At 41.2% G+C, this 25,642-nt stretch overlaps 1 protein-coding gene across 1 annotated transcript in view; it reads left to right on the plus strand.

The window, feature by feature from the left end:
• USP54 (ubiquitin specific peptidase 54) overlaps window positions 1-25,642 on the plus strand; it is an 89,882-nt gene that overhangs the window by 43,763 nt on the left and 20,477 nt on the right. Inside the window, exons 4-16 of the mRNA XM_021715660.1 lie at window positions 3,104-3,238; window positions 5,366-5,479; window positions 5,617-5,699; window positions 6,122-6,227; window positions 6,340-6,486; window positions 8,722-8,871; window positions 11,568-11,736; window positions 13,282-13,452; window positions 17,534-17,665; window positions 17,842-18,222; window positions 18,433-18,664; window positions 20,271-20,404; window positions 22,964-23,131. Of these exons, the coding sequence (XP_021571335.1) occupies window positions 3,104-3,238; window positions 5,366-5,479; window positions 5,617-5,699; window positions 6,122-6,227; window positions 6,340-6,486; window positions 8,722-8,871; window positions 11,568-11,736; window positions 13,282-13,452; window positions 17,534-17,665; window positions 17,842-18,222; window positions 18,433-18,664; window positions 20,271-20,404; window positions 22,964-23,131 (2,122 nt within the window). The remainder of the gene's footprint in view (window positions 1-3,103; window positions 3,239-5,365; window positions 5,480-5,616; window positions 5,700-6,121; window positions 6,228-6,339; window positions 6,487-8,721; window positions 8,872-11,567; window positions 11,737-13,281; window positions 13,453-17,533; window positions 17,666-17,841; window positions 18,223-18,432; window positions 18,665-20,270; window positions 20,405-22,963; window positions 23,132-25,642) is intronic.

Genomic DNA, 25,642 nt, shown 5'->3' on the forward strand with positions numbered 1-25,642 from the left:
CCCAACTCAAAAAAAAAAAAAAAAGATCAGCCGAGATTTTAAATGCTGCTGCTAAGTCAAGTAATATGAAAACCAAGAATTGACCACTCAAGGTTGATAAGGCCTCTTATTCCTAGATCACATAGTTGTCTTTATAAAGTGTCTAATTTATGATCTCACTAGTAATGTGTCTAAAAAATAACACTGGGTTGTTTTTGTTTTTTTATTGAGCTGGAGTCTCACTCGCTGGAGTGTAGTGGCACGCTCACAGCTACCGCATCCTTGATCTGCTGGGCTTAGGCAATCCTTCTACCTCAGCCTTCCAAGTAGCTGGGACTACAGGCCTGAACACCACACCTGGCTAATTTTTTGATTTATTGTAGAGATGAGGACGCGCGAAATTGCCCAGGCTGGTCTCGAACCCATGGGTTCAGGCAATCCTTTCACCTTGGTCTTTCAAAGTGCTGGGATTATAGGTGTGAGCCGCTGCTGCCAGCCTGGGTTTTTTTAATATGAGAAAATTACTAATACTTTCAAGTGAGAGACATTCTTCTGTTAGTATGTAACGCATTGCTGAGTGCGTCATTTATCTGGGTAGTTTAGTGTGCGTCTAGGATTCATGGTGTCAAGGAGTGCATGCTAGGTGCCACTTGTTGCTACCTTTTATTCTATTCTCTGGACATTGCATTCATCAGGGTTAAGATGTAGGTAAAGATGGAGAATGGATACATTTAATTATGCTAAAATAAAAAATTGAGCCTAGGCAACACAGCAAGACCTTGTCTGAACAAAAATTTAAAAATTAGCCAGGAGTGGTATGTGTCTATAATCCCAGCCACTTGGGAGGCTGAGGTGGAAGACTTGTCTGAGCCCAGGAGGTCAGGGATGCAGTGAACCATGAATGTGCCACTGTACTCCAGCCTGGGTGACAGAGCAAAATACTGACTCCAAAATAAACAAAAAGGATGGGCTCAGTGGCTCAGCCTGCAATCCCAGCACTTTGGGAGGCCAGGATTCGAGACCAGCCCGGGCAACTTGGCAAGACCTCGTCTCTACAATAAAATAAAAAATAATCGGGCATGGTAGCACGCATCTGTGGTTCTGGCTACTTGGAAGGCTGAGGCAGAAGGATCACCGGAGCCCAGCAGGTCGAGGCTGGGGTAGCCAAGAGCTTGCGTGCCACTGCCCTCCAGCCTGGTTGAAGGAGTAAGACTCCAACTCAAAAAAACAAAAACATTCATGAACCGCCTGGGCAACTTGGCGAGACCTCATCTCTACAATAAATCAAAAAATTAGCCGGGTATGGTAGCGCGCGGCTGTAGTTCCAGCTACTTGGAAGGCTGAGGCAGAACGATTGCCGGAGCCCAGCAGGTCGAGGCTATGGTGGCCAGGAGCAGCCACTGCACTCCAGTCTGGACGACAGAGTGAGACTCCAACTCAAAGCAAACAAAAACAAAAACAAAAAAAACCAAACAAACCAAAAAAACCGCTTAAAAAACCTGTTGTGCATCAAAATATACCATAACCAAGGTCAGTAGACTGGGAGAAGATATTCGCCCCAAGTAATACAGAAGACCTAGAAAGACTAAATTAAAATTGACAGTCTGACAGTGTTAATTTTTGATAGAATATGGGTAGAAGTATAAGTTGGCATCATTTCTTTATAATAGCAAAAAATTAGAGCCTGCCAAAAATGTCTGTCAATAATAAAGAGATGGATAAATAGAAGTGGTACAGACACCTGAAAAAATATTGTACAGCAGAGAAAAGGTATGTACTGAGTCTGTCCTCACTCATCAATAGATCTCTAAAACAGTGCTGCATTAAAAAAAAGAAGAAAATAAAAACCAACCACAAGTAAAATTCAGTGTGATAGTTTTTTTTTTTTGAGTTGGTGTCTCACTCAGTCACCCAGACTGGAGTACAGTGGCCGCTCCTGGCCACCGCAGCCTTGACCAGCTGGGCTCAGGCAATCCTTCCGCCTCAGCCTTCCAAGTAGCCGGAACTGCAGGCGCACGCTACCATGCCCAGCTAATTTTTTTTTGATTTATTGTAGAGATGAGGTCTCGCCAAGTTGCCCAGGCAGGTCTCGAACCCGCTGGCTCAGGCAATCCATTCACCTCAGCCTCCCCAAGCGAGGGAGATACTTTTTACATAAACAAAAAATACAAATACATACTAAAATATATTATGTATTATATATGTAATAACAGTATTAAAAACAAGATTATGTAACAAGCTTAATGATACTGGGTGGCAGGTAGAGAGTGGGGCAGCATCAAAAAGGACTTTAGCTTTATTTGTAGATGGGAAGTAAACATGATAGAATGCTTATTTCTGGGTGTTAAACATAAAGGTTTTTGTTATATTGTTCTTTGTACTTTTTGGTACTTTTATATTAGCTGAAAAATTAAAATAGGGCCAAGTTTTTTTTTTTTTTGAATTGGAGTTTCACCTTGTCTCCCAGGCTGTAGTGCAGTGGCACGTTCACAGCCACCCCAGTGTCGACCTGCTGGGCTCTGGTGATCCTTCTACCTCAGTCTTCCAAGTAGCTAGAACTACAGGTGCGCGCTACCACGCCTGGCTAATTTTTTATTTATTGTAGAGATGGGTCTTGCCAAGTTGCCGGGGCTGGTCTTGAACCTGCAGGCTCAGGCAATCCATGCACCTCGGGCTCAGGCAATCCACTCGCCTCAGTCTCCCAAAGTGCTGGGATTATAGGCTGAGACACCAAGCTGGGCTGGAGGCCAAGTTTTATAGGATGAGTCCCAGGGAAAATTTGCCAATCCATTTGTATGTAACTTTTCCTTGTTTACCTGTCTACTTTTGCCTGTGTCAGAGGAAATAAGATAACTGCATTACTCATCACAGTGGTCTCTCCTAATGTGTCCTTGATGGCATCACACTCAGATGGAACAGTGAGGATCCTTATTAGCACAGATCATGCCCTTCAGTTTGACTCTTGATTTTTTAAAAAAATTACTAACTGCAAGCATATCAACCCATGGGAAGCACATTTGGTTTCATAGCTATCAGCATGGAGATGCTAGCATGATAGACTAGGTTGCATAGAAGCTTAATAACAACATTATACTTTTTCTCTTGTCTAACCTCTTCCCTACAGGGAATCTTTAACCAGTTTCAGTGTAGTAGTGAAAAAGTCCTTCCATCTGACACTCTCCGTAGTGCTCTTGCAAAGACTTTTCAGGATGAACAACGTTTCCAGCTGGGAATTATGGATGATGCTGCTGAGTGCTTTGTAAGTACTGGCCTCTGGCCCTCTTTGATACGGGATGAGACTGTTGATGGTCTCCATCAGGGACTGACTACTTTATGGTGGAATTTACTGTGCCATTAGCTCTACAGTTAGAACGAAGAATTTCCATTCTCTAGTTTTTCAAAGTGCTAAAGTGTCTCTGTTATAGCAATGTGAATTGCCTAGTGGGTTTATTGTTTTTCCTTTAGGCTTAGGGTAGTTTTGTGCTTGTAGTTGTGTAAAACAGCAGTCTCACCTTCAGGGGAGCCAAGGCTCATTAAAATACAAATCACTGGGCCATGGCCCCACTGCTTCTGATACAGTTGGCCTGGGTGGGAGGCCCAGAATATCCATTTCAAACAGGTTTGCAGGTGATGCTATTACTGATACTGCTGGTCTGGGACCACACTTTGATAACTCCTCCATTTCTAAAAATAATTAAACAGGGAATAACGAAATCTCTAGCACAAATGTGATGTGCTAAATAGATAGCTATGTTGCCCCTAACTCTTCTGAACACTGTATTCTATCCATCAACCATCAGAAGACTCCCTCTCTGTGCATCCATTTAGAAAATCTGAGAGTGATATACATTTCATCACAGGGTAAAATGTGGGCCAAAATCAGAGGTATTCCTGAAAAACTGGATCAGAGTTATATTGCTGGTAGGAATGTAAAATGGTATAGCTACTCTGAAAACAGTTTGATAGTTTAAACAAAAATTAAACATGCAAACTACCATCTGATCTAACAGTTGCATTCCTGGACTTGTATCCCACAGAAATGAAAACTTATGTTCATACAAAAACCTTTACATGAGCTGGGCTCGGTGGCTCAGCCTGTAATCCCGTGCTTTGGGAGGCTGAGGTGTGTGAATTGCCTGAGCCCATGAGTTCGAGACCCGCCTGGGCAACTTGGCGAGACCTCATCTCTACAATAAATCAAAAAATTAGCCGGGCATGGTAGCGCACGCCTGTAGTTCTAGCTACTTGGAAGGCTAAGGCGGAAGGATCGCCGGAGCCCAGCAGGTTGAAGCTGCACTCCAGTCTGGGTGACAGAGTGAGACTCCAACTCAAAAAACAAAAAACAAAAAAAACCCTTTACACGAATGTTCATAATACTGAAAACCTGGAAACAACTCAAATGTCCATCAGCAAGTAGATGGTTAAGCAAACTGGTACTTCTATATCATGGAATACTATGCAGTAATAAAAAGGAAGAAACAAGGCCAGTGTGGTGACTCATGCCTGCAATCCCAGCACTTTGGGAGGTGGAAGCAAGAGATTTGCCAGAGCCCAGGAGTTCACAACCAGTCTGGGCAACTTGGCATGACCTCGTCCCTACACTAAATAAAAAAACTAGCTGACCAGTGGCATAGTATGCTTGTAGTTCCAACTACTTGGAAGCCTAAGACTGAAAGATTGTCTGAGTCCACCAGGTCAAGGCTACAGTGACTATGAGTGTGCCATTTTACTCTAGCCTGGGCGACAGAGTGAGTCTCCCACTCGAAAAAAAAAAAGGAAGAAACAATTGATTTACATAACTTGGATAGGTCTTAAAGGAATTAGGCTAAGTGAAAAATGTACTACCAGAAGGTTATATACTACAGGATGTCATTTATGTAACATTCTTAAAATTACAGAGATGGGAGAACTGATTAGTAATTTCTAGGGGTTTAGGGATGAGATTGCATATAGAGGGCTCTAAAGGGATAGCATTAGGGAGGCTTGCAGTGACGGAACTGGTCTATATCCTGATTGTGGTGGTGGTTACATGACTGTACATGCGATAAAATTTCACCTAGACACACACACACACACACACACGAGTGCATGTAAAACAGATGAAATCTGAACAAACTGTGGACTGTATCAATGTCTATTTCCAGGTTTTGATATTATACTATAGTTACAAATTGTAGGAAACTGGCTGAAGGGTACATGGGGCCTCCTATACATTTTTGAAACTTGCTGTGAATTTACAGTTATTTCAAATTAAAAAGTTAAAAAAAAATCAGAGATATTCCTACCTTCCAGGAAGGTTGATGTTTCTATGGGTAAGCTGCTTGCTAGTTTGTGAATTTGTCTGTTAAATATTGTTGGTATACTGGTTTTGTTCTTTCCCTGTCAGGAAAACCTCCTGATGAGAATTCACTTCCACATTGCTGATGAAACCAAAGAGGATATATGTACTGCCCAACACTGCATTTCCCACCAGAAATTTGCAATGACATTGTTTGAGCAGGTGAACCTATCTCTTTCCCCATCTCTTTTTAGACCTTTTTTCCCAAAACACTTTATCCTGGGATGTGGGGTGTTAAGTGGATACCACAACAGTTCAAGACTATGGCTGCTTAATTTTGCTTTTTTCTCCTTTGCCAGTGTGTATGTACTAGCTGTGGCGCCACTTCTGATCCACTGCCTTTCATACAGATGGTACATTATATCTCCACCACTTCCCTTTGGTGAGTCTTACAGGGTTATCTATTGTACTTTTAGGTATTCCTCCAGTTGATTGGGTTTTAACTGAAGTCATTTAAATAGCTCATATCCTTATTGTTGAGTCTATACTATATTGTAGGACTGAGTAATTTATAAATAACTTTTGCTTTCCTTTCCTTTCCAATTCCTTCCCTTTTCTTAGACTTAGTTCTGGCCAGCAAAGTGGGAGGAGGAATGGGGATTCTATGAGCTTTGGATTTGGGAACAGGTAGAGGCACTCACTTTGTGGGTCACTGAGCCCGGTCAGGACAAGGGGCTTTGGTATAGAGGGCAGAGGAAGAAAGTCAAACATGTGAGTTAAGAATTTACATGAATGATTTATTTGACTTAGCAGCAACTTAGTACAACTCCCACCATCATTCCTTTTTTATTCCCCATCTTGAAGCAATCAGGCTATTTGTATGCTGGAAAGACGAGAAAAACCTTCACCAAGCATGTTTGGTGAGCTGCTGCAGAATGCCAGTACCATGGGGGATCTGCGGAACTGTCCGGTGAGTTAAATCAGGGGTGGGGTTCAAAGTGGGAAGGGGAACCTTGGAATCAGTGGAATTGAGGCAGAGTCAGTAGGAAATATGTTGAACTAGCTTTATATATGTATTGCAGAGCAACTGTGGAGAGCGGATCCGGATTCGCCGTGTGTTGATGAATGCTCCTCAGATTATCACGATTGGGCTGGTATGGGATTCAGACCACTCAGATTTAGCAGAGGATGTCATCCACAGCCTGGGTACCTGCCTTAAGCTGGGTGATGTGCGTGTTAGTTACCTTTATCTCTGACTTAGAGTTATGTCTTAGTATTGCTTAATGGAAGTGAGCAATGAATAAATGTCCTAGATGACAAGTATTACAGAGTTTTGAACAGATAGACATTTGTGTATTTGGGTACAGGTGCATGTGCATGCATGTACCTGCTCACATACCTCCTTCTGTATAGGTGGCAAAGATTTTTTAGAAGAAATGGGATGATGTTGGCCTTGAAAAACACGATAGGCAGAGCTTATCTACTGATAAAAATCAATAAGTTAATTCATAGAGTTATTGCATGTTCTACTCATTGTTAGTTTATACCAATATAGAGTAGGGAACTATGCGAGTAGTAATATCAGAAGAGCAGGCATTCCTGACTAAAGCTGCCATGAGAGGTGAAGGAGGTAAAAGTTGGTGACCTGAGCCCAAAAATATGAAATTCACAATCAGAAACCAATGTCCATTGAGAAGGTAATGAAGCAACTTGGAAGATAATTTGGTGACTTCGTGGTTTTCTGTACATCTATCCAGGAATATACAGTGAAAAAGACTTTAGACTAGGGTTCCCACCTTATCAACTCTATGCCCTAGTATAGGGACAGCGAAGATTTTATTTCAGTTCAGGTGAAGAACTAGAAACTCTGTGGTTTCCTTTCTTTTGATTTTTCCCTGGGACATTCTTGTGACTAAGAAGAGATTTTGTTCTTTTTTTAAGATCTTTAAGCCATGATTGGGAATAAATGAACTATCTGGAATCTTACTATTTTAGGTCTCCTTCCCAAGGAATCTGACCTGAGTAGCTATGCACAATAAAATCTCCCTTTTTTGCCAGTTGTTGTGCCACGTGCCTATAGTTCCAGCTACTTGGGAAGACTGAGGTGGGAGGATCGCTTGAAGCCAGGAGTTTGATGCTGTAGTGCGCTATGATGGCGTACCTGTGACTAGCCACTGCACTCCAGCCTGGGCAATATAGCAAGACTCTCAAAAAAAAAAAAAAAATCTTATTTTTTTCTAAATTTCGGTAGCTTACATATTCTGTACTGTTCTGGTTTAATTTTTGTTTTTTTAACCTGTCATTGACATGAAGCTCAAGGTTTAATTTTTCTGTTTTTCTTCTCAACCAAATAAGTTACTCAATGCCAGATTCTTGTTCTTCAAAAATTTAAAAAGGGCCGACGGCTCAGCCTGTAATCCCGGCACTTCGGGCAGCCGAGGCTAGTGGATTGCCTGAGCCTATGGGTTCGAGACCAGCTCAGGCAATTTGATGAGACCTTGTCTCTACAATAAATTAAAAAAAAAAAAAATTAGCTGGGTGTGGTAGTGCATACCTGTAGTTTCGGCTACTTGGAAGGCTGAGGCGGAAGGATCCCCTGAACTCAGCAGGTCGACACTGGGGTGGCCATGAGTGTGCCACTGTACTCCAGCCTGGGTGACAGGGTGAGACTCCAACTCAAAAAAAAATTTTAAAAAGATTATGTCTCTTAACACTTAGGATTGTGCTGGCACTTTGGAATTGAAATGCTAATAACCAGCGTGGTTGTATGGCTCATTCTTAGGACTCTTACACTCTACTGAAGTTCTGAACAGGAAATTTTTATTTTGGGGGCCAGCTGATTAAAAAAAGCCTTTGAAACTACAATGCCGTTTTTTTTTTTTTTTGAGTTGGAGTCTCGCTCTGTCGCCAAGGCTGAGGTGCAGTGGCCGCTCCTGGCCTCCGCAGCCTCGACCTGCTGGGCTCCGGCGATCCTTCTGCCTCAGCCTTCCAAGTAGCTGGAACTACAGGTGAACACTACCACACCCAGCTAATTTTTTGATTTATTGTAGAGATGAGGTCTCGCCAAGTTGCCCAGGCGGGTCTCGAACCTGCAGGCTCAGGCAATCCACTTACCTTGGCCTCCCAAAGCGTGGGATTACAGGTTGAGCCACCGAGCCCGGCCCTTTTTAAAAAAAAACTTTCCTGGCTTCTCTTATGATAGGCCCCAGTAAGAAAATATTATTGAATGGTATGAAGAAGCATTGTTACCTTACCAAGTTTATTGCCCATAATCTGTCTTGTTTTTCCCTACTCTTTGTCTTTTTAGGTTAATTTCTAAAGATAAGTCTAGCAAAAAATCTTAGACTGATGAGAGGAGAAGTAAATCAGTACCTTTATTAAGAAATGTTGATGAAGTCTGATGAGCGATATTATGGCATGGTTGAGTATGTGACTGTTCTTTCTTTTCTCTTCTTTCCCTGCAGCTGTTTTTCAGAGTGACAGATGATCGGGCCAAGCACTCTGAACTGTACTTAGTCGGAATGATCTGTTACTATGGCAAACATTATTCTACATTCTTTTTTCAAACAAAGATCCGCAAATGGATGTATTTTGATGATGCTCATGTCAAGGAGGTAGGGATAGTCAAACCCTTTTTGAAGTTTTTGGTGACTACAAGAAAAAACTAAGGATAATTATTTATCTTCAGTGTTTCATTTTCATAATCTTGAGTGGTAACCTCTCCATACCTGTAATACATACTTTATATTTTTCTATCTGCCTGTCTCTCTGTTGAATTTATGAGGTTTTGTCTTCCCCAATAGATGGCTAGTTCTTCAACGATAGGATCAATGTGTCCTATTATTTTCTGCTTTTACCAGGCATTTAGCACAGTTTTGTATGTATAGTTGACAAAATTTTTTTTTTTTTTTGAGTTGGAGTCTCGCTCTGTCGCAGACAGAGTGCAGTAGCATACTCACGGCCACCACATCTTGGAATGATCAGCCTTGACCTGCTGTATTCTGGTGATCCTTCCACCTCAGCCTTCCAAGTAGCTGGAACTACAGGCATATGCCACCATGCCCGGCTAATTTTTTGGATTTATTGTAGAGATGAGGTCTCACCAAGTTGCCCAAGCTGGTCTCAAACCTTTGGGTTCAGGCAATACTTTCACTTCGGCCTCCCAAAGTGCTGGGATTATAGGTGTGAGCCACTGTGCCTGGCCTGACAAAGTATTTTTTTAAAGTATAATTTCCATTTAATTTTTTCCCAGAAGATAATTTTTCTTCAGTCCTTAATGTCTCAGCTCCTTATGTGGACTTTTGTGGAGGTCGTGAGTTAGTACCTGCAGGTCTAAATCAGGTTGGGGGTGTTAGGTCATTTTGGGCTTCATGAGATTGATTCTTTTTTTCTTTTTTTTTTTTTTGAGTTGGAGTCTCACTCTGTCATCCAGGCTGGAGTGAAGTGGCATGCTTATGGCCACCGCAGCCTAGACCTACTGGGCTCAGATGATCCTTCCATTTTAGTCTTTCAAGTAGCTGGAACCACAAGCATGTGCCACCACACCCAACTAATTTATTGTAGAGACGAGGTCTTACCATGTTGCTCAGGCTGGTCTCAAACCCCTGAACTCAAGCAGTCCTCTTGTCTTTGCCTTCCAAGGTGCTGGGGTGACAGGTTTGAGCCACTACGCCCAGCTGACATTGATTCTTGACTATCTTGCTGTGAATGGCACAACTCACATAGTAATGTAGTTTACAGGCAGCTTGAAAAGCACATCGACATTAAAGACACTTGGTTCAGAAGTGTCCCTGATAACTGCAATCTCTACTGTGTTTTGGATGATGAACTTCTTAACAGCTTTGTCCTTGAGCACTCATTGGAGACAGTTCATACGGTGAATAGGCTATAATGTGGCTGCAACCCTTTTTGGTACAACTGTTATTCCTCCTTTTTCCTGTTATCTTGTAAGCAAGGGTTTGGGACAGGAAGGTTTTGTTCTGTTTTGTTTCATTTTTTTTTTTTTGGATGTGTCAGTTGGTTTATTTGAGTGGGAACGGTCTTAATGCCTCCAATTAGGTTATATGGTTAAAACGAAGTTCAGAATTTCACATCTTGGAATTATCAGTGGGTAGTACTTTGTCTCAGGCCTACTATAAATTATTCTTTGATCATTATCTTCCTGAAAGTACCCTATCACAGATTAATATGTTTTTTGGGGATAGCATAGTCAAAGTATGGCTATAATGACATCTAGGGGGACATTGTGTGATTAAAGTCTAATCTATGGACTTTAAGCAGTGTCTTTCATAAATAGTAAAGTCCTTGTCAAATTCTCTTGTCCTTCTTTGTCTCTTTTGTGCTGTTGTAGCTTGGGGCAACTTATATAAATTCTTTGAGTTTTAGTTTTTTTATTTGGAAAGTATCCTTACAAGATATTAAATAAGATATATGAAAAGCATATAAGTGTTTTAGTTAAAATAATGATTGATCACCCAGTTGTCCAAGAGCACGTGATCTAAGAAATGGAATTTGTTCAAGCTTAAGATGGGATGAATTTGGTGATTTGGTTGGATTGATTTCATAGCTGTTCTATCACTCTTTTCCACTGTGGTAGCAGAACTGAATCCAGCACATAGCTAAGGCCGAGAGGTTCAGCTGTCTATTCTAAGCAGTTTGACATTTTATGTTCTGCCATGTGTGAACTCTGAAACTGAATGTCATTTATGCTAAGGCTATCTGTGAGAGTTTCTCTCCTTTTCAACTTCATAAAAGTGATTTTAATATTTAGGTGAAAATTATGAAAATGCAAATTTCTAATGAGGGCTTTAATCTGATGTCTATGAAAAGAAATTAGTTACCAAGGCAGCTGAAATTCTCTTACATAGCATATTACCTTTGCTATGATATAGTATATCTTTCTCACACTTCACCTAGGAAGTTCTTGCCATATGGACCTTTGTTCTGTCCATTTATTTTCCTTCTCTCTGTTGGTGTTCTCTTTTTTCATTTTTGCATGTATGTCTCCTCTTCCTTCCCTCAAGGAACTTTAATTTGTATTTTATAACTGAGTTGATGTTTCACAGAAATACAAGTAATTTTATTCATCTTTTCTCTGCCTTACAGCATTTTAATGCTTTCTAAAAGGATTTAGCAAAAAAAAAAAAAAAGATTTAATATAAAATGTGTTAAGTTTAGGTGTAAGATCTCTTTCATTGTCTGTGTACCCAATTCTTGTCTTTTTTTTTCTTTTGAAAGACAACATGAAGATATGTTTTGAGTTGTGGATATGAAGTATAATTGCCATGTTGTTCTGGTTATTTTGGCTCAGATTGGCCCCAAATGGAAGGATGTGGTGACCAAATGCATCAAGGGGCATTATCAGCCCTTGCTGCTCCTTTATGCAGATCCCCAGGGGACCCCGGTATCCACCCAGGACCTGCCTCCTCAAGCTGAGTTCCAGTCTTACAGCAGGACATGCTACGATAGTGAAGATTCAGGTGAGCGGTCTAGCTTTTAACTCTCCCCTGCTCCCAGCCCATGTGATCAGACAATTGGGACTTGTACTTATTTATGTGCTTAAGGACATAACCTAGCTTGGAGAAAGAGAATTCATTAGAGGTAAGAAAGAAGTGCCAACTTGTGCTGAAGCCTAACTTGTGCCAACTTTTGTTTCCTTCAGCCCTCAAGAATATGTTGCCTAAGTCCCTTGACCCCAACTCAAAAGTGAGAAGGAAATTATGTTTATTTAGACTGTAATACTAAGTTTGTGAGGCTTAGTATTTAGTCTTCTACTATGGTATGATTCTCACTATCTACTATGGTATATGATTCTCACTATCGAGTCAACAGTGACTTGAGTGAGTTGTTAGGACAAGAAAATTTATTACTACAAAGCTAGTTATTTTGTTTGGAATGAGATGTTTTTGTTTTAAAATTCCAATTCATATCTGGGTTTGGTGGTTTGCAACCTGTAGTCCCAGCTACTTGGGAGGCTGAGGTCAGAGAATTGCTTGAGCCCTGGTGTTCAAGATTAGCTTGGGCAACATAGCAAGAGTCCATCTCCACCTCAAAAAAAAAAAAAAAAAAAAAAAAAAAAATTCAATTGCAAAAGTGCTATTCCTCAGTTTATGAATCAGTTGTTCACTTCTAATTGTTTAGAGCTTAATAATGTTTTCATATATATGCATATATATAAAACAGTTTTCAGCTTGATATTCTCCTATAAAAACAATTTTTAGTTATCCCACAGAGGTTTATAATGTATCTGAATTATATAACCTAATAGCTTTGGCTTGATTTCTGAAAAGGAGGAAATAGAAATATTTTTTACTTTTCTGTATCTAGGACTGGTCCTTAATATAATTTTGAAAGAGAAGACAGTTGACTTTGAAATCTTTCTCTTTCCCCTTAGTACTTCCCTCCTGCTTGGTACCTGGTACTTTCTTCCTATTCTTGTACTCCAGACCTGTTTTACTACTACTCCTTTCAACCAAATACCCATTTGTCCTGTTGTGTTTATTTCAGCTTGGTGTTCAGAGGAAAGCAGTCTGATTGAACTAATTCACACTAATACACAAATAACAGCCCAATAGTTTCTCAGAGATATTAAAAATGCATATAATAATCAATAGAAGTTTTTAAAGCGACATTCCTTGCAGTATAGGAGAAAGATTATGGGATAGGAAACAACTGGTTATGTTAGATAGGTTGACCTGGGACATCCATCTAAATAGATCTTTTTTACAACTTTTTCATTTCTTCCACTTTTCCCCCCATAGGTTTTCTAAAACCCCACAGTTTTTCACAGTGGCAGGCAAAGTGAGGGCTTCAGCAAGGTAGGGGCAGGTGTGGGAAGAATTTTATGTGTGTTTGGGTTCTCTGGAAGTTGGGTGTTGGGAAGAATTGCACTATGGTATATCCTTCTCACACTTCCATCTAGGAAGTTCTTGCCTCGTGGACCTTTGCTGTGTCCATTTCTTTTCCTTCTCTCTGTCACTGTTCTATTTCCTCACTTTTGCATATTTCTCTCCTCCTTCTCTCAGGGAGGGAGCCCTCCATCTCAAGCGATACTCGAACAGATTCCTCAACGGAGAGCTATCCCTACAAATACTCTCACCATGAGTCTGTGGTCAGTCACTTCTCTTCTGATTCTCAGGGGACAGTCATCTATAATGTGGAGAATGATTCCATGTCTCAGAGCAGTCGGGACACAGGTAGGGGCTTAATACAGAGGACCTTGCTTGCTTGATTCAATTCCTACCTCAAGGTCTCCTAAGAAAAAGAAACTGGGGCAAATCAGAAATGCGAGGCATGCAAAGCAGAAAGACACAGAATTTTGGTAATTTTGGGATACAAAGAAGCAACACAGTTCTGAATGAACAATGATACTACATTGCACCTACTCTTGTCAATAGCAGCATGTCAATAGGGACTATTGTAATGTGATTACTGATGTGATTATTCTGAAGTCTGCTTTTATCCTACTATCCTTTTGATTCCCAGAGTGTCCCATTAAACCCTTGGCCTATACCTCTCCATGTTCTCATGCCAAGCTTTGTTCTGAGTGAAGGGCTTTGATAGAAGGAGCATATTTATGGGATGGGCAAGGGATAACTGCTTGTCAGTTTGCTGGGATTCCTGAAGGACAGAGAAGCAAAAGAATGAACCATCACCTGTTTGTTATTGTGAGTTCCATGCAGAGAATATTCTTGAGTTGTTTTGTTTATCTGTGGGAGAGTATGCCTGTGTCAGAGGAAGAAATCAATACAGGGCATAAAAGGAAGAACCGTGAGTGACTGTCGAGATGAAAAGTTCATCATGGGAGATAGAGTACCTAAGGCACAAAACAGTGCCTATACTCTTAGGGACTTTGAGAATTAGTGAACTCATTGTTTTGTTTCAGATTGGTGATTTATACTCTGTGCATGGGCCTTTTTTTCTTTTTTGTTTTTGAGTTGGCGTCTCAATCTGTCATCTAGGCTGGAGTGCAGTGGCACACTGATAGCCACTCTACCATCAACCTGCTGGGTGGCCTCCAGTGATCCTTCTGCCTCAGCCTTCCAAGTAACTGGAACTACAGGCACACGCTACCACACCTGGCTAATTTTTTATTTATTGTAGAGATGAGGCCAAGTGGCCTGGACTGGTCTTGAACCTACGGTCTCAGGCAATCCACTTGCCTCAGCCTCCCAAAGTGCTGAGATTACAGGTTGAGCCATTGAGCCCCCCCTTTTTTTTCTTAATCAAGACTTTCAAACATATTCAGAAGTATATAAAATAGTGTACTGCCTCTCCATGTACCCATCACCTAGTTTAAATAATTAAAACTCATGGCCGCCAGGCTCAGGGGCTTAGCCTGTAATCCTGCGCCTTTGGGAGGCTGAGGTGAGTGGATTGCCTGAGCCCGCGGGTTCGAGACCCGCCTGGGCAGCGAGACCTCATCTCTACAATAAATCAAAAAATCAGCCGGGCGTGGTAGTGCATGCCTGTAATTCCGGCTACTTGGAAGGCCGAGGCGGAAGGATCGCTGGAGCCCAGCAGGTCGAGGCTACGATGGCCAGGAGCGGCCACTGCACTCCAGTCTGGGCGACAGAGTGAGACTCCAACTTAAAAAATCAAAAACAAAAACAGACTTATAGCCAATCTAATTTTCTTTTCCTTTCTTTTTCTTTTTTTTTTTTTTGAGTCAGGTTCTTACTCTGTCACTCTGGCTGGAGTGCAGTGGCAAAATCATAGCTTACTTCAGCCTCAAACTCCTGGGCTCAAGTGATCCTCCTGCCTCAGCCTCCTGAGTAGCTGGGACTACAGGTGTGCACCACTATACCTGGCTAATTTTTTTACTTTTTTGTAGAGACAAGGTCTTGATATGTTGCCCAGGCAGGTCTCGAATTCCTGGTCTCAAGCAATCCTCTCACCTTGGCCTCTGCAAGTCCTGGAATTACAGGCGTGAGTCACTGTCCCTGGCTCCAGTCTCATTTTATCTGTACTGCTGTCCACTGGGTTATTTTAAAGCAAATCCCAGATGTTATACCACTTCTCCCATAAATATTTTAGTATAAATCACTCAAACATAAGAAATCATTAAAAAAAATAGCATTGTAACAAAAGTAATAATGACAATTCTTTAAAACTGCTAAATAACCAATGAGTGTTCATATATCCAGTTATCTTACAAATATTATAATGTTTTCATGGTTTATGTGTTTGATTCAGCATCCAAATGAAGTCTATACACTGTAATGGGTTGATTAAATCTTTAATGTTTCTTTTAATCTATGTTTTTCCTCTATTTTTTCCTTGCAGTTTATTGTTGAAGAACTAGGTGGTTTGTCTTGTAGATTGCTCACATTCTGAGTTTTGCTGATTTCATTCCTCTTATGTAGTTTAACTTATTTCTCTGTCCTCGATTTCTTGTTAATTGGTATTTAGACCTAGAGGTTTGGTCAGATTCATGTGGATTTCCTTTGATGACTACTGCATAGATTGTGTCAGGTGTGAGGCTTTTTGTAAGACCATATTTTGGAAACTGTGAATCAGAGAGAAGCCAAGCCACAGAATAAAGTTAGGCATATTTTTCATGAGAGTCAGATTTATGCTAATGGTTTTTGGGGAATAGGGTGGGAGGAAGGGAGAACATGTCCATTGTTTTAACATTTGTAAGATTTAGTTGCTTCAAATGATTTCCTCCTTTCTCAAATCTTGTGGGCCCAGAGGTAACAAAAGGCCAAATAAAAGCAATAAAAGATTGCATGGTGCAATTGATTGAAAATATGTATCTGTATTACTATATTGCTGATATCTGAATATGTGTAAGGATTTTCATATACTATTACATGGATACAAATTTGTTAGGTCTTAGTGCATTTGAGAACCTAGAGTTTTTCCCTAAGCCTGTCTTCAAACTGAATTCACCTGCTTAATTCAACTCTACCTTCCAGCAGTTTCGTTGACCGTATCCTTTAGGATCTGACTTCTGCTCTTATCAAATCATACTCATAAATTTGCATACTGTGGGCATGAAGCAGGACAAGTTACATAAAAGAACCCAGCACTCCTGGGCTTCCCAGTGATTAGTTTTAGGAACTATGAAGTGTAATCTCTGAATGAAGTCAAGTTTGGTGAAGCATGGGATGGGGATAGGAATGATAATTAATCTAAGTTGAAGCCGGGCTCAGTGACTCAGCCTGTAATCCCGCGCTTTGGGAGGCTGAGGTGAGTGGATTGCCTGAGCCCGCAGGTTCGAGACCTGCCCAGGCAACTTGGCGAGACCTCATCTCTACAATAACTCAAAAAATCAGCCAGGCGTGGTAGCACGTACCTGTAATTCCGGCTACTCGGAAGGCTGAGGCGGAAGGATCACCTGAGCCCAGCAGGTCGAGGCTGCGGTAGCCGGGAGCGGCCACTGCACTCCAGTCTGGGCGACAGAGTAAGACTCTGGCTCAAAAAAAAAAAAAAAAAAAAATCTAAGTTGAAATGTCCTTTTAAATGGTCCATGTTTAAGGAAGGTTTAGAACTGAGTCTTAAAGCCATACACAGAGCTTTTGTGGGCAAAGCCTGGGGCATCCAGGATTATTATCCCAGATGTGCTGAAATTCAGGCTTTACTTGGTATGTGTTACTAAGTGAGTATAAGGAAAACTCTGTCTTCAGTTTGTGAGAGTGAAACTATATGGCTACGTGACATTTTTATATAATCTTTAAAACTTTCATTTAAAAAAGTTAACCTAGGCTGAGCTCATTGGCTCAGCCTGTAATCCCAGTACTTTGGGAGGCCGAGGCGAGTGGATTGCCTGAGCCTGTGGGTTTAAGACCAGCCTGCGCAACTTGGCGAGACCTTGTCTCCACAATAAATAAAAAAATTAGCCAGGTGTGGTAGCTTGCGCCTGTAGTTCCAGCAACTTAGAAAGCTGAGGTGGAAGGCTTGCTGGAGCCCACCAGGTCAACGCTGGCGTGGCCGTGAGCATGCCACTGCACTCCAGCCTGAGTGATGGAGTGAGACTCCAACTCAAAAAAAAAAAAATTGCCTAGAACATGTCCTTATTTCTTCTGGGTCATTGGGAAAGATTATGAGTGGGATTGAGATTGGAGATCTTGTAAATTTGAATGTTTCTGTGAAATACTTGAGCTTCTCTGCATTTACCTACTGAGAGATTCCCACACTTAAACCAGATAGCTTTGGCCCTATAGCTTCTGATCCATGGGTAAATTTGTGGCACTGCTGTGAATCCCAAAGGTTCTCAAAAGGATGAGGGCAGTCTCAGATATCAGCTTACCCCAATTTCCTTGTTTTTTTCAGGACACCTGACTGATAGTGAATGTAATCAGAAACACACATCCAAGAAAGGGTCACTGATAGAGCGCAAGAGAAGCTCTGGCCGGGTTAGGAGGAAAGGCGATGAGCCACAGGCCTCAGGGTACCACAGTGAAGGCAAGCTACTCTGTGTTGCTTCTCTTTCTTCAGGCACCCTGTCAAACTTTTGTCATACTCTAGACCATTAGCTTCCCCTTTCTGCTCAAAGAACTTTTCCTTGCTTTTTAGACATTGGGGCCTGGGTATTCATGATCACTTTAAACATACATTTCTTTCATTCTTTGTGTTTTTAGGAGAAACACTGAAAGAGAAGCAGGCTCCTAGGAATGCCTCTAAACCATCCAGCAGCACAAATAGGCTAAGGGATTTTAAAGAGACAGTCAGCAATATGATCCATAACAGACCATCCCTGGCTTCTCAGACCAATGTAGGATCTTCCGCTGGGGGTAGAGGAGGAGACCAGCTTGACAAAAAGCCTCCTAGAAGCCTGCCTTTGCACTCTCGTGACTGGGAAATAGAGAGTACCAGCAGTGAGTCAAAATCCAGTTCTTCCAGCAAGTATCGTCCAACGTGGCGACCCAAACGAGAATCTCTGAATATTGACAGTATCTTTACTAAGGACAAAAGGAAGCATTGTGGCTATACCCAGCTTAGCCCCTTTTCTGACGATTCAGGTGAGGAGATAATTAGGGAAGAATTTATGTATTTTAAAAACCTGGGTTTTTTAGTCAACCTGGCAAGCGACATTTTTACTCTGATGTTGGGCTTTTTGGGGATATGACTTCAGTGAATAAGTAGTTGGAGGGGGAGGGCTTAGTTAGGTCTTGATTTTGCCAAATGCTAAATCTACCTTCTTTTCCATACTTGTCTTTTGATTGGGTTAGCTAAAGAATTTATACCAGATGAACTAAGCAAGCCTCCTGCTTATGACATTAAATCTACTGCACCAAGCCTCCAGTACAAGCCTTGGGGACCAGTGCGGCCAGGCTCTCACCTTTTAGAGCAGCACCCTCGCCTAATCCAGCGAATGGAATCTGGCTATGAGAGCAGTGAGAGGAACAGCAGCAGTCCTGTCAGCTTGGATGCAGCTCTGCCTGAGAGCTCGAATGTCTGCAGGTATTGTTTGGCCTTTAAATAGAGGCATTGTCCCTTGCAGCAATGTGAGCCATTTACTTGGGGCTTCAAATCATGACTTAATTAAGTGGAGGGATGGGCTTTATTACTATCTCTCTCTGTGCTCTGTTAATTTTCTATAACAACAGCACCCTCTACTGGGAGAAGGAACAGAGACACTTGAGAAAGGAGAGAGGACTTTCAATTTAAAGTACAGTATTATGTATAAAATAGTTGTTTAGTGCTTGCTTTGGCATCACATATACTAAAATTGGAATGATATGCAGACAATTCGCATGGCCCCTGCTCAAAGATGACAAAAAAATTTGTTGAAGCCTTCCATATTTTTCAGATATTATAAGTCTGGGGATCTAATGTAAAAAGCATGAGTACTATAAATAATAAAGTTGTACTGTATATGGGATTCATACTAAATGAGTAGATTTTAGCTACTCTTGCCACAAAACAAAAACCTATGTGAAATGGTGGGTATGTCAATTTGCTTCACTGTAGTGCTTCACTATCTATGTGTGTCTTATAACAATATATTGTAAACCGTAAATATATGCAATAGAAATTATTTTAAAAGTAATTGCTTAGTAGATAACTTTTATGAAAGAATGAATTACTGAGTTCAAATTTACATAATCCTAAAAGCAAAGAAGAAACTCAACTGTTATTTATTCCTGGTTTCTATTTTGTTTTGTTTTAGGGTCACTGGGTGCTGTGTGTATTATGAAGCTAATGATATTCATAAGTCCATAAGATAGTATGACAGTTTTTATTTTTTAAAGAGAGATAAGTTATCGCTATACTGCCAGGCTGGAGCACAGTGGCATGATCATAGCTCGCTATAACCTTGACTTGCTGGGCTCATGCAATCTTCTTGCCTCAGCCTGCCCAGTAGCTAGCACTACAGGCATGTTCCACAACTCTCAGCTAGTTTTTAAATTTTTTGCAGAGACACGGTGTCACTATGTTGCCCAACTGGTCTATAACTTCAGGCTTCAAGCAATTTTCCCACCTTGGCCTCCCAAGGCACTGGGATTATAGGCATGAACCACTGTGTTCTGTGACAGTAGGTTAATAGAGCTCATTGCACCCTGTCTATAGGGTTCAGTTTGCTCTATAAATTTCAGATCTCCACACAATGTTTTTACCAAGTTGCCACAGAGGCAGTTTTCCTAACAGCATAATTGCTTTGAAAGAAATGATTATATTTTTTACAAGGGTGATAACCACATACTCATACTTTTCCAGTGTTCTTTCCTGGCCACAGGACCGTGTTCAATATTACTCATGAGAAGATGCTGCAAAGGTTTAGTAAGAAAGAAGACAATAAATATGAGAGCAGTATGGTAATTAATTAATTAATTAGATTTTGAATATCTACTATGTGCCAGATACTATGCTAGATGCACAGGTTATAAGTGAGGTGAGGTAAGATAAGATAGGGGAATCAGTGAATATTTCAATTTTTCAGAAGTAGTTTAGCAGAAGCCTTAATTATATCGTCGGGTTTTTTTGTTGTTGAGGGATTTAGTATTAGGAATGTTGCTAGTAACTACCTTTCTGAAACTTTCACTAGACTTTGGGTTCTCTTTTGAAGGGATCCAAGTGCTAAGAGATCAGCTGGGTTGGTCCCTTCCTGGCGTCATATCCCAAAATCACACAGCAGTAGCATCCTGGAGGTGGACTCCACAGCATCCATCAGTGGCTGGACAAAGAATCAGCCTCTCTCAGGTAAGCAGAAGGACACTGGATTTGGGGGACTGGATTTGGCCACTAGTTCTATTTGGAGAATAGCCTTATCTGAGCACATTTGAAATTAGAAGACAGTTGCAGTTTGAGTATTCTATCAGAATGCAAATGTGGAGGCATTTGAGTTGCTCCATCTTTGAATTTATCTATTTTTAATTCTCCATCACAGCTTGCCTCTTGGAAAGAACCCTTGTGGGAGCAAGAAGGGACAGATATATGGTGAATGGTGTTAATAACAACTCCATTCTTCAGAAGAATAAATGTTATGGCTTTCCTTGGTTTAGGGGCAGTCTCTTAGGAAATGGATTTCTTTTTTCTTTTTTCTTTTTGAGTTGGAGTCTCACTGTTACCCAGGCTGGAGTGCAGTGGCATGCTCACGGCCACTGCAGCATTGACGTGCTGGGCTCAGGTAATCTTTCCACCTCAGCCTTCCAAGTAGCAAAAACTACAGGCGTGCGCCACCATGCCTGGCTAATTTTTTCTTTTGATTTATTGTAGAGATGAGGTCTTGCCAAGTTGCCCAGGCTCGTCTCAAACCTCTGGAATCAGGCAGTCCTCTCGCCTCCACCTCTCAAAGTGCTGGGATTACAGGCGTGAGCCACTGGGCCCGGCACAGGAAATGGATTTCTTATTGTTTAGTACTATAAATTGAGGTACCAAAAGGGAGAAATGTAAGCATTCACAAAACAGGGAAATAAGCAATTCAAACTTACCCATATTCCTGCCTTACTATCCTAGCCTGAATATCAGTTCTCTTGATAGTTTCTGAAAGTTCTTACAGGTGGTGGGAAGAGAAGTGTACAGCAGCAGTTAAAAAAAAAAGGTATGAGTCTTTTTAGGTATGAATGCTATTGGTTGCTGACATTTGGCAGAGCAGAACAATACCTATAAAGGCAGATATCTCTGAAATTTTGGTCTGGAATAAGTTATAGAGACATGGAAGAAATGCGTGCTTTCCAATGTACTTATATATATTTGGTTTATTTGTCATGTTTTAATTTACTTCATTTCATGTTGAGTAACACTGCTTTGACAAACTTGTGATCATGCATGAGCCTATTCCCCCTTCTCTTCCCTTCAGATAGCCAGCAACTTTTCTTTTCTTTCTTTTTTTTTTTTTGAGTTGGAGTCTCACTCTGTCATCCAGACTGGAGTGCAGTGGCCGCTCCTGGCCATCGCAGCCTCGACCTGCTGGGCTCCGGCGATCCTTCCGCCTCAGCCTTCCAAGTAGCCGGAATTACAGGCATGCGCTACCACACCCGGCTGATTTTTTTATTTATTGTAGAGATGAGGTCTTGCTGCCAGGTGGGTCTCGAACGTGCGGGCTCAGGCAATCCACTCACCTCAGCCTCCCAAAGGCGCGGGATTACAGGCTGAGCCACCGAGCCCGGCTCAGCACCTTTTCAGTACACTGAAGGCTGAGTCTCTTGATCTCCCTAATAGCCCTCAATTCTAGACTAGCTAGATAAAACTCACCAACAGGACTCCTCAACTAATAAAAGATATTTGACGAGGAGTTATAACAAGTCTTTAAAAACCATATGACCCTACCATCCTCTTTGTACAATAAGCTCTAATTATGTGCCACAATTTGATCTGTTTTATTAAGGCATAGAACAAACATTTTTATGTTATCTTTGCTCACTCTTTCAAAAAACTATAGAAGTAAATTAAGTCCAACAATTCAATAACCTGCCTTTTGCCTCCTGAAATTGAAGGAACCAGTGTTACCAGTATGTTATATATCTTTCTACATCTTTTTCTGTGCTTGTACAAGTACATAGATAAGTTTATGTACATATATATGGGTCACCACCATTTAAAAATAAGATAAAATAAAGTCATACTATGTATATTATTCTCTTATTCAATTTTTCACTTGGTTTATTATGGCTATCCTTTCAGATCTATTTTGATCCATTTATGAACACTTTACAAAGTTGAATTTTTACTACTATGGACAATTTACAAACTCGCTTAAAAGATGGTAGAAATTAAGTGTCAGAAAATAACATGCCTGGTGCTCCTCAGTGAGTCAGTGACAGCATCTTTAAGCAAATGCTCCCTAATAGTTAAGAGTATGGACTAAGTATTGAACTTACTTGATTTTAATTCAGCTCCACCATTTCCCATCTGTGTTACCTTGGGCAAATTATTTATCATCATTATTATTTAGTTTCCTTATTCCTAAAATGGGGGTAATAATAGTATCTACCTCTTAGTTTGTTGTGAGAATAAATGAAATAACATAAGTAAAAGTGCCTAAAACTGTTCCTGGCACATAGTAAATGTTTAGCAAATGTTTGATATAATATTATTGTTATGGATCATTTAGTAAATATTTGTTGTTGTTGTTATTATTATTATTCCTGGCCCAAGTGTTACCTTGAATCTGATATGATACTATCCATAACATGAACTCTAACATGAAAGCAAGAGTTCCGAAGGAAAAGCAGGTGGTAGCCATAAACTCAGCAGGTGCTTACTTAGTTTTGGTAACAGAAATGTGGCAACTTATCTTCTCCTTTGCTTGTGTTCCAGGTGGAGAGACATCTTCTAAAAGTGAACTGGATGAATTGCAGGAAGAGGTAGCCAGGAGGGTCCAGGAACAGGAACTTCGAAGGAAACGCGAGAAGGAATTAGAGGCAGCTAAAGGGTTTAACCCTCATCCTAGCCGCTTTATGGACTTGGATGAACTGCAGAATCAGGGTAATTGTTGTGAGCATTAGGTTGTGGGTAATGGGGACAGAGAGAAAGGGTGGGAAAAAAATCCAAGCTTGTAACTTCCCTGTCTTCGCTTTAGTAAAGTTATTTTTTTAATCTTAATTCAGCCATTTCAGTGAGAGATAGTTAAAGAAGGAGGTGACAAGTCTGTTGATTGGAGATAGGTACTGGTTTGGTGCACATCTATTAAAAGCCTGTAGATTACAGATAGTGTATTGTTCATGAAAAATGTTCCCTATGAACATATATAGAAGGTGTAAATAAAACTAGGGTCAAGAAACAGCAGAAAAGGGTAATGAGCCATACTGACAGTGAGGAAAATTCTACTTGCTAGGAAGAAACATACCCTCAAAATATCCTACCTGGAACTTCTGGGAAGTAGATCTGCCAAACAGGAGTGAGAACCCAAAGCTTAATTTAATTTTGATACATGACAATTCATTCCCCAATCTCATATGATTTACATAGACTAAACTTAAGTTTCCCTGACTGCCCCATGTTAGTCACTGTTTTTCTTTCTGGAATTTCTTTTTTTTTTTTTGAGTTGGAGTCTCACTCTGTCACCCAGACTGGAGTGCAGTGGCCGCTCCTGGCCACCGCAGCCTCGACCTGCTGGGCTCTGGCCATCCTTCCACCTCATCCTTCCAGGTAGCTGGAACTACAGGCGCATGCTACCACGCCTGGCTATTTTTGATTTATTGTAGAGATGAGGTCTCACCATGTTGCCCAGGCAGGTCTCGAACCCGTGGGCTCAGGCAATCCAGTCACCTCAGCCTCCCAATGTGCTAGGATTACAGGCTGAACCACCGAGCCCGGCTTGGAATTTCTTTAGGATGTCAGTTTGCACTAACAGAGACTAACCTTCAAAATAGGAGTTCAACAAAGCTGAGGTAGCTACCTTAAATATACTATGAAATATATGTCTTAGTTTTTCCATTTTCTTTTTTTAATTTTACCCTGCTCCTGGGAGAGACCAAAGTTTTTCTTTCTATAAAATGAACTTCTTATTATTCAGAATCTCTAGATACAACGAATTGTGCTAAAGTAGCACAAAGGATAGGAGTCAATGCTGTTTGAGTGGCAACTTTTTGTTAACCACTTTTCTCTTTTTAGAAACACTTAGAGAAGCTTTCTGGTTAAGTAATCCCCCTTTTGAGGGTGGTTTTTCTCCTCTAATCTTACTGTCTTGATTCAAGGCAGTTAGTTGTTGCCTTATATTTCCCAAGACATTGTATATGTTTCCAAATTAGTTTTAAATTCTAATTCCTTATCTGTCTCTGTATTTGACTAGTCTTTTTTTCCATTTTGACCTCAAGTTATATCACATTGGTGTCCCAGGCTTATATTGCCTCTGAAAAAAAGGAATCTTGTCATCCCCCTCCATGACTTTCCCCACCTGTCAGTTGGGCAGTAGATTAAAGTTGAGCCGGGTGCGGTGGTTCATGCCTGTAATCTCAGCACTTTGGGAGGTGGAGGCAAGTGGATTGCCTGAGTCCAGGGGTTCGAGACCAGCCTGGGCAACTTGGTGAGACCTTGTCTCTACAATAAATCAAAAATTAGCCGGGTGTGGTGGTGCGTGCCTGTAGTTCCAGCTACTTGGAAGGCTGAGGCGGAAGGCTGAGCCCAGCAGGTCGAGGCTGCAGTGGCCGTGAGTGTGTCACTACACTCCAGCCTGGGCAACAGAGTGAGACTCCTACTCAAAAATAAAAATAAAAAAGAAAGAAAAAAAAGTTGGGAAAAGATCTCACTTGTTATATTTCATTGTCAGTTCTCCATAAAGTTTGGTTTGGCAGATTCCGGAAGATAAGAATTAAAACTTAGGCCAGGCATGGTGACTCACACCTATAATTCCATCACTTTGGGAGGCTGAGGCGGGAGAATTGCTTGAGCTCAGGAGTTTGAGACCAACCTGGGCAACATAGCAGACTTAATCTCTACAAAAGAATTTAAAAATTAGCTGGTGTGGTGACATGGGCCTGTAGTCCTAGCTATTAGGAAGGCTGAGATGGAAGGATTGCCTGAACCCAGGAGGTTGAGGCTGTAGTGAACTGTGATTATGCCACTGTACTCTAGCCTGGGCAACAGAATGAGACCCCTAACTAAAAAAAAAAAATTAAAATTTAGCTCAGTTATTATTATTATTATTTTTTTGAGTTGGAGTCTCACTCTGTCACCCAGACTGGAGTGCAGTGGCTGCTCCTGGCTACTGCAGCCTCGACCTGCTGGGCTCCGGTGATCCTTCCGCCTCAGCCTTCCAAGTAGCTGGAACTACAGGCATGCGCTACCACACCCGGCTAATTTTTGGTTTACTGTAGAGATGAGGTCTCGCCAAGTTGCCCAGGCGGGTGTCGAACCCGCGGGGTCAGGCAGTTCACTCACCTTGGCCTCCCAAAATGCTGGGATTACAGGCTGAGCCACCGAGCCCAGCCTAGCACAGTTATTAATTATAGTTTGCCTAGATCTCTGTTAAGTATAGAACTTTTTTTTAATGGCTCT

The sequence above is a fragment of the Carlito syrichta genome, unplaced genomic scaffold (genome assembly GCF_000164805.1).
Source record: "Carlito syrichta isolate Samal-C Ts95f unplaced genomic scaffold, Tarsius_syrichta-2.0.1 Scaffold307258, whole genome shotgun sequence".
In the NCBI taxonomy this organism is placed as follows: Eukaryota; Metazoa; Chordata; class Mammalia; order Primates; family Tarsiidae; genus Carlito; species Carlito syrichta.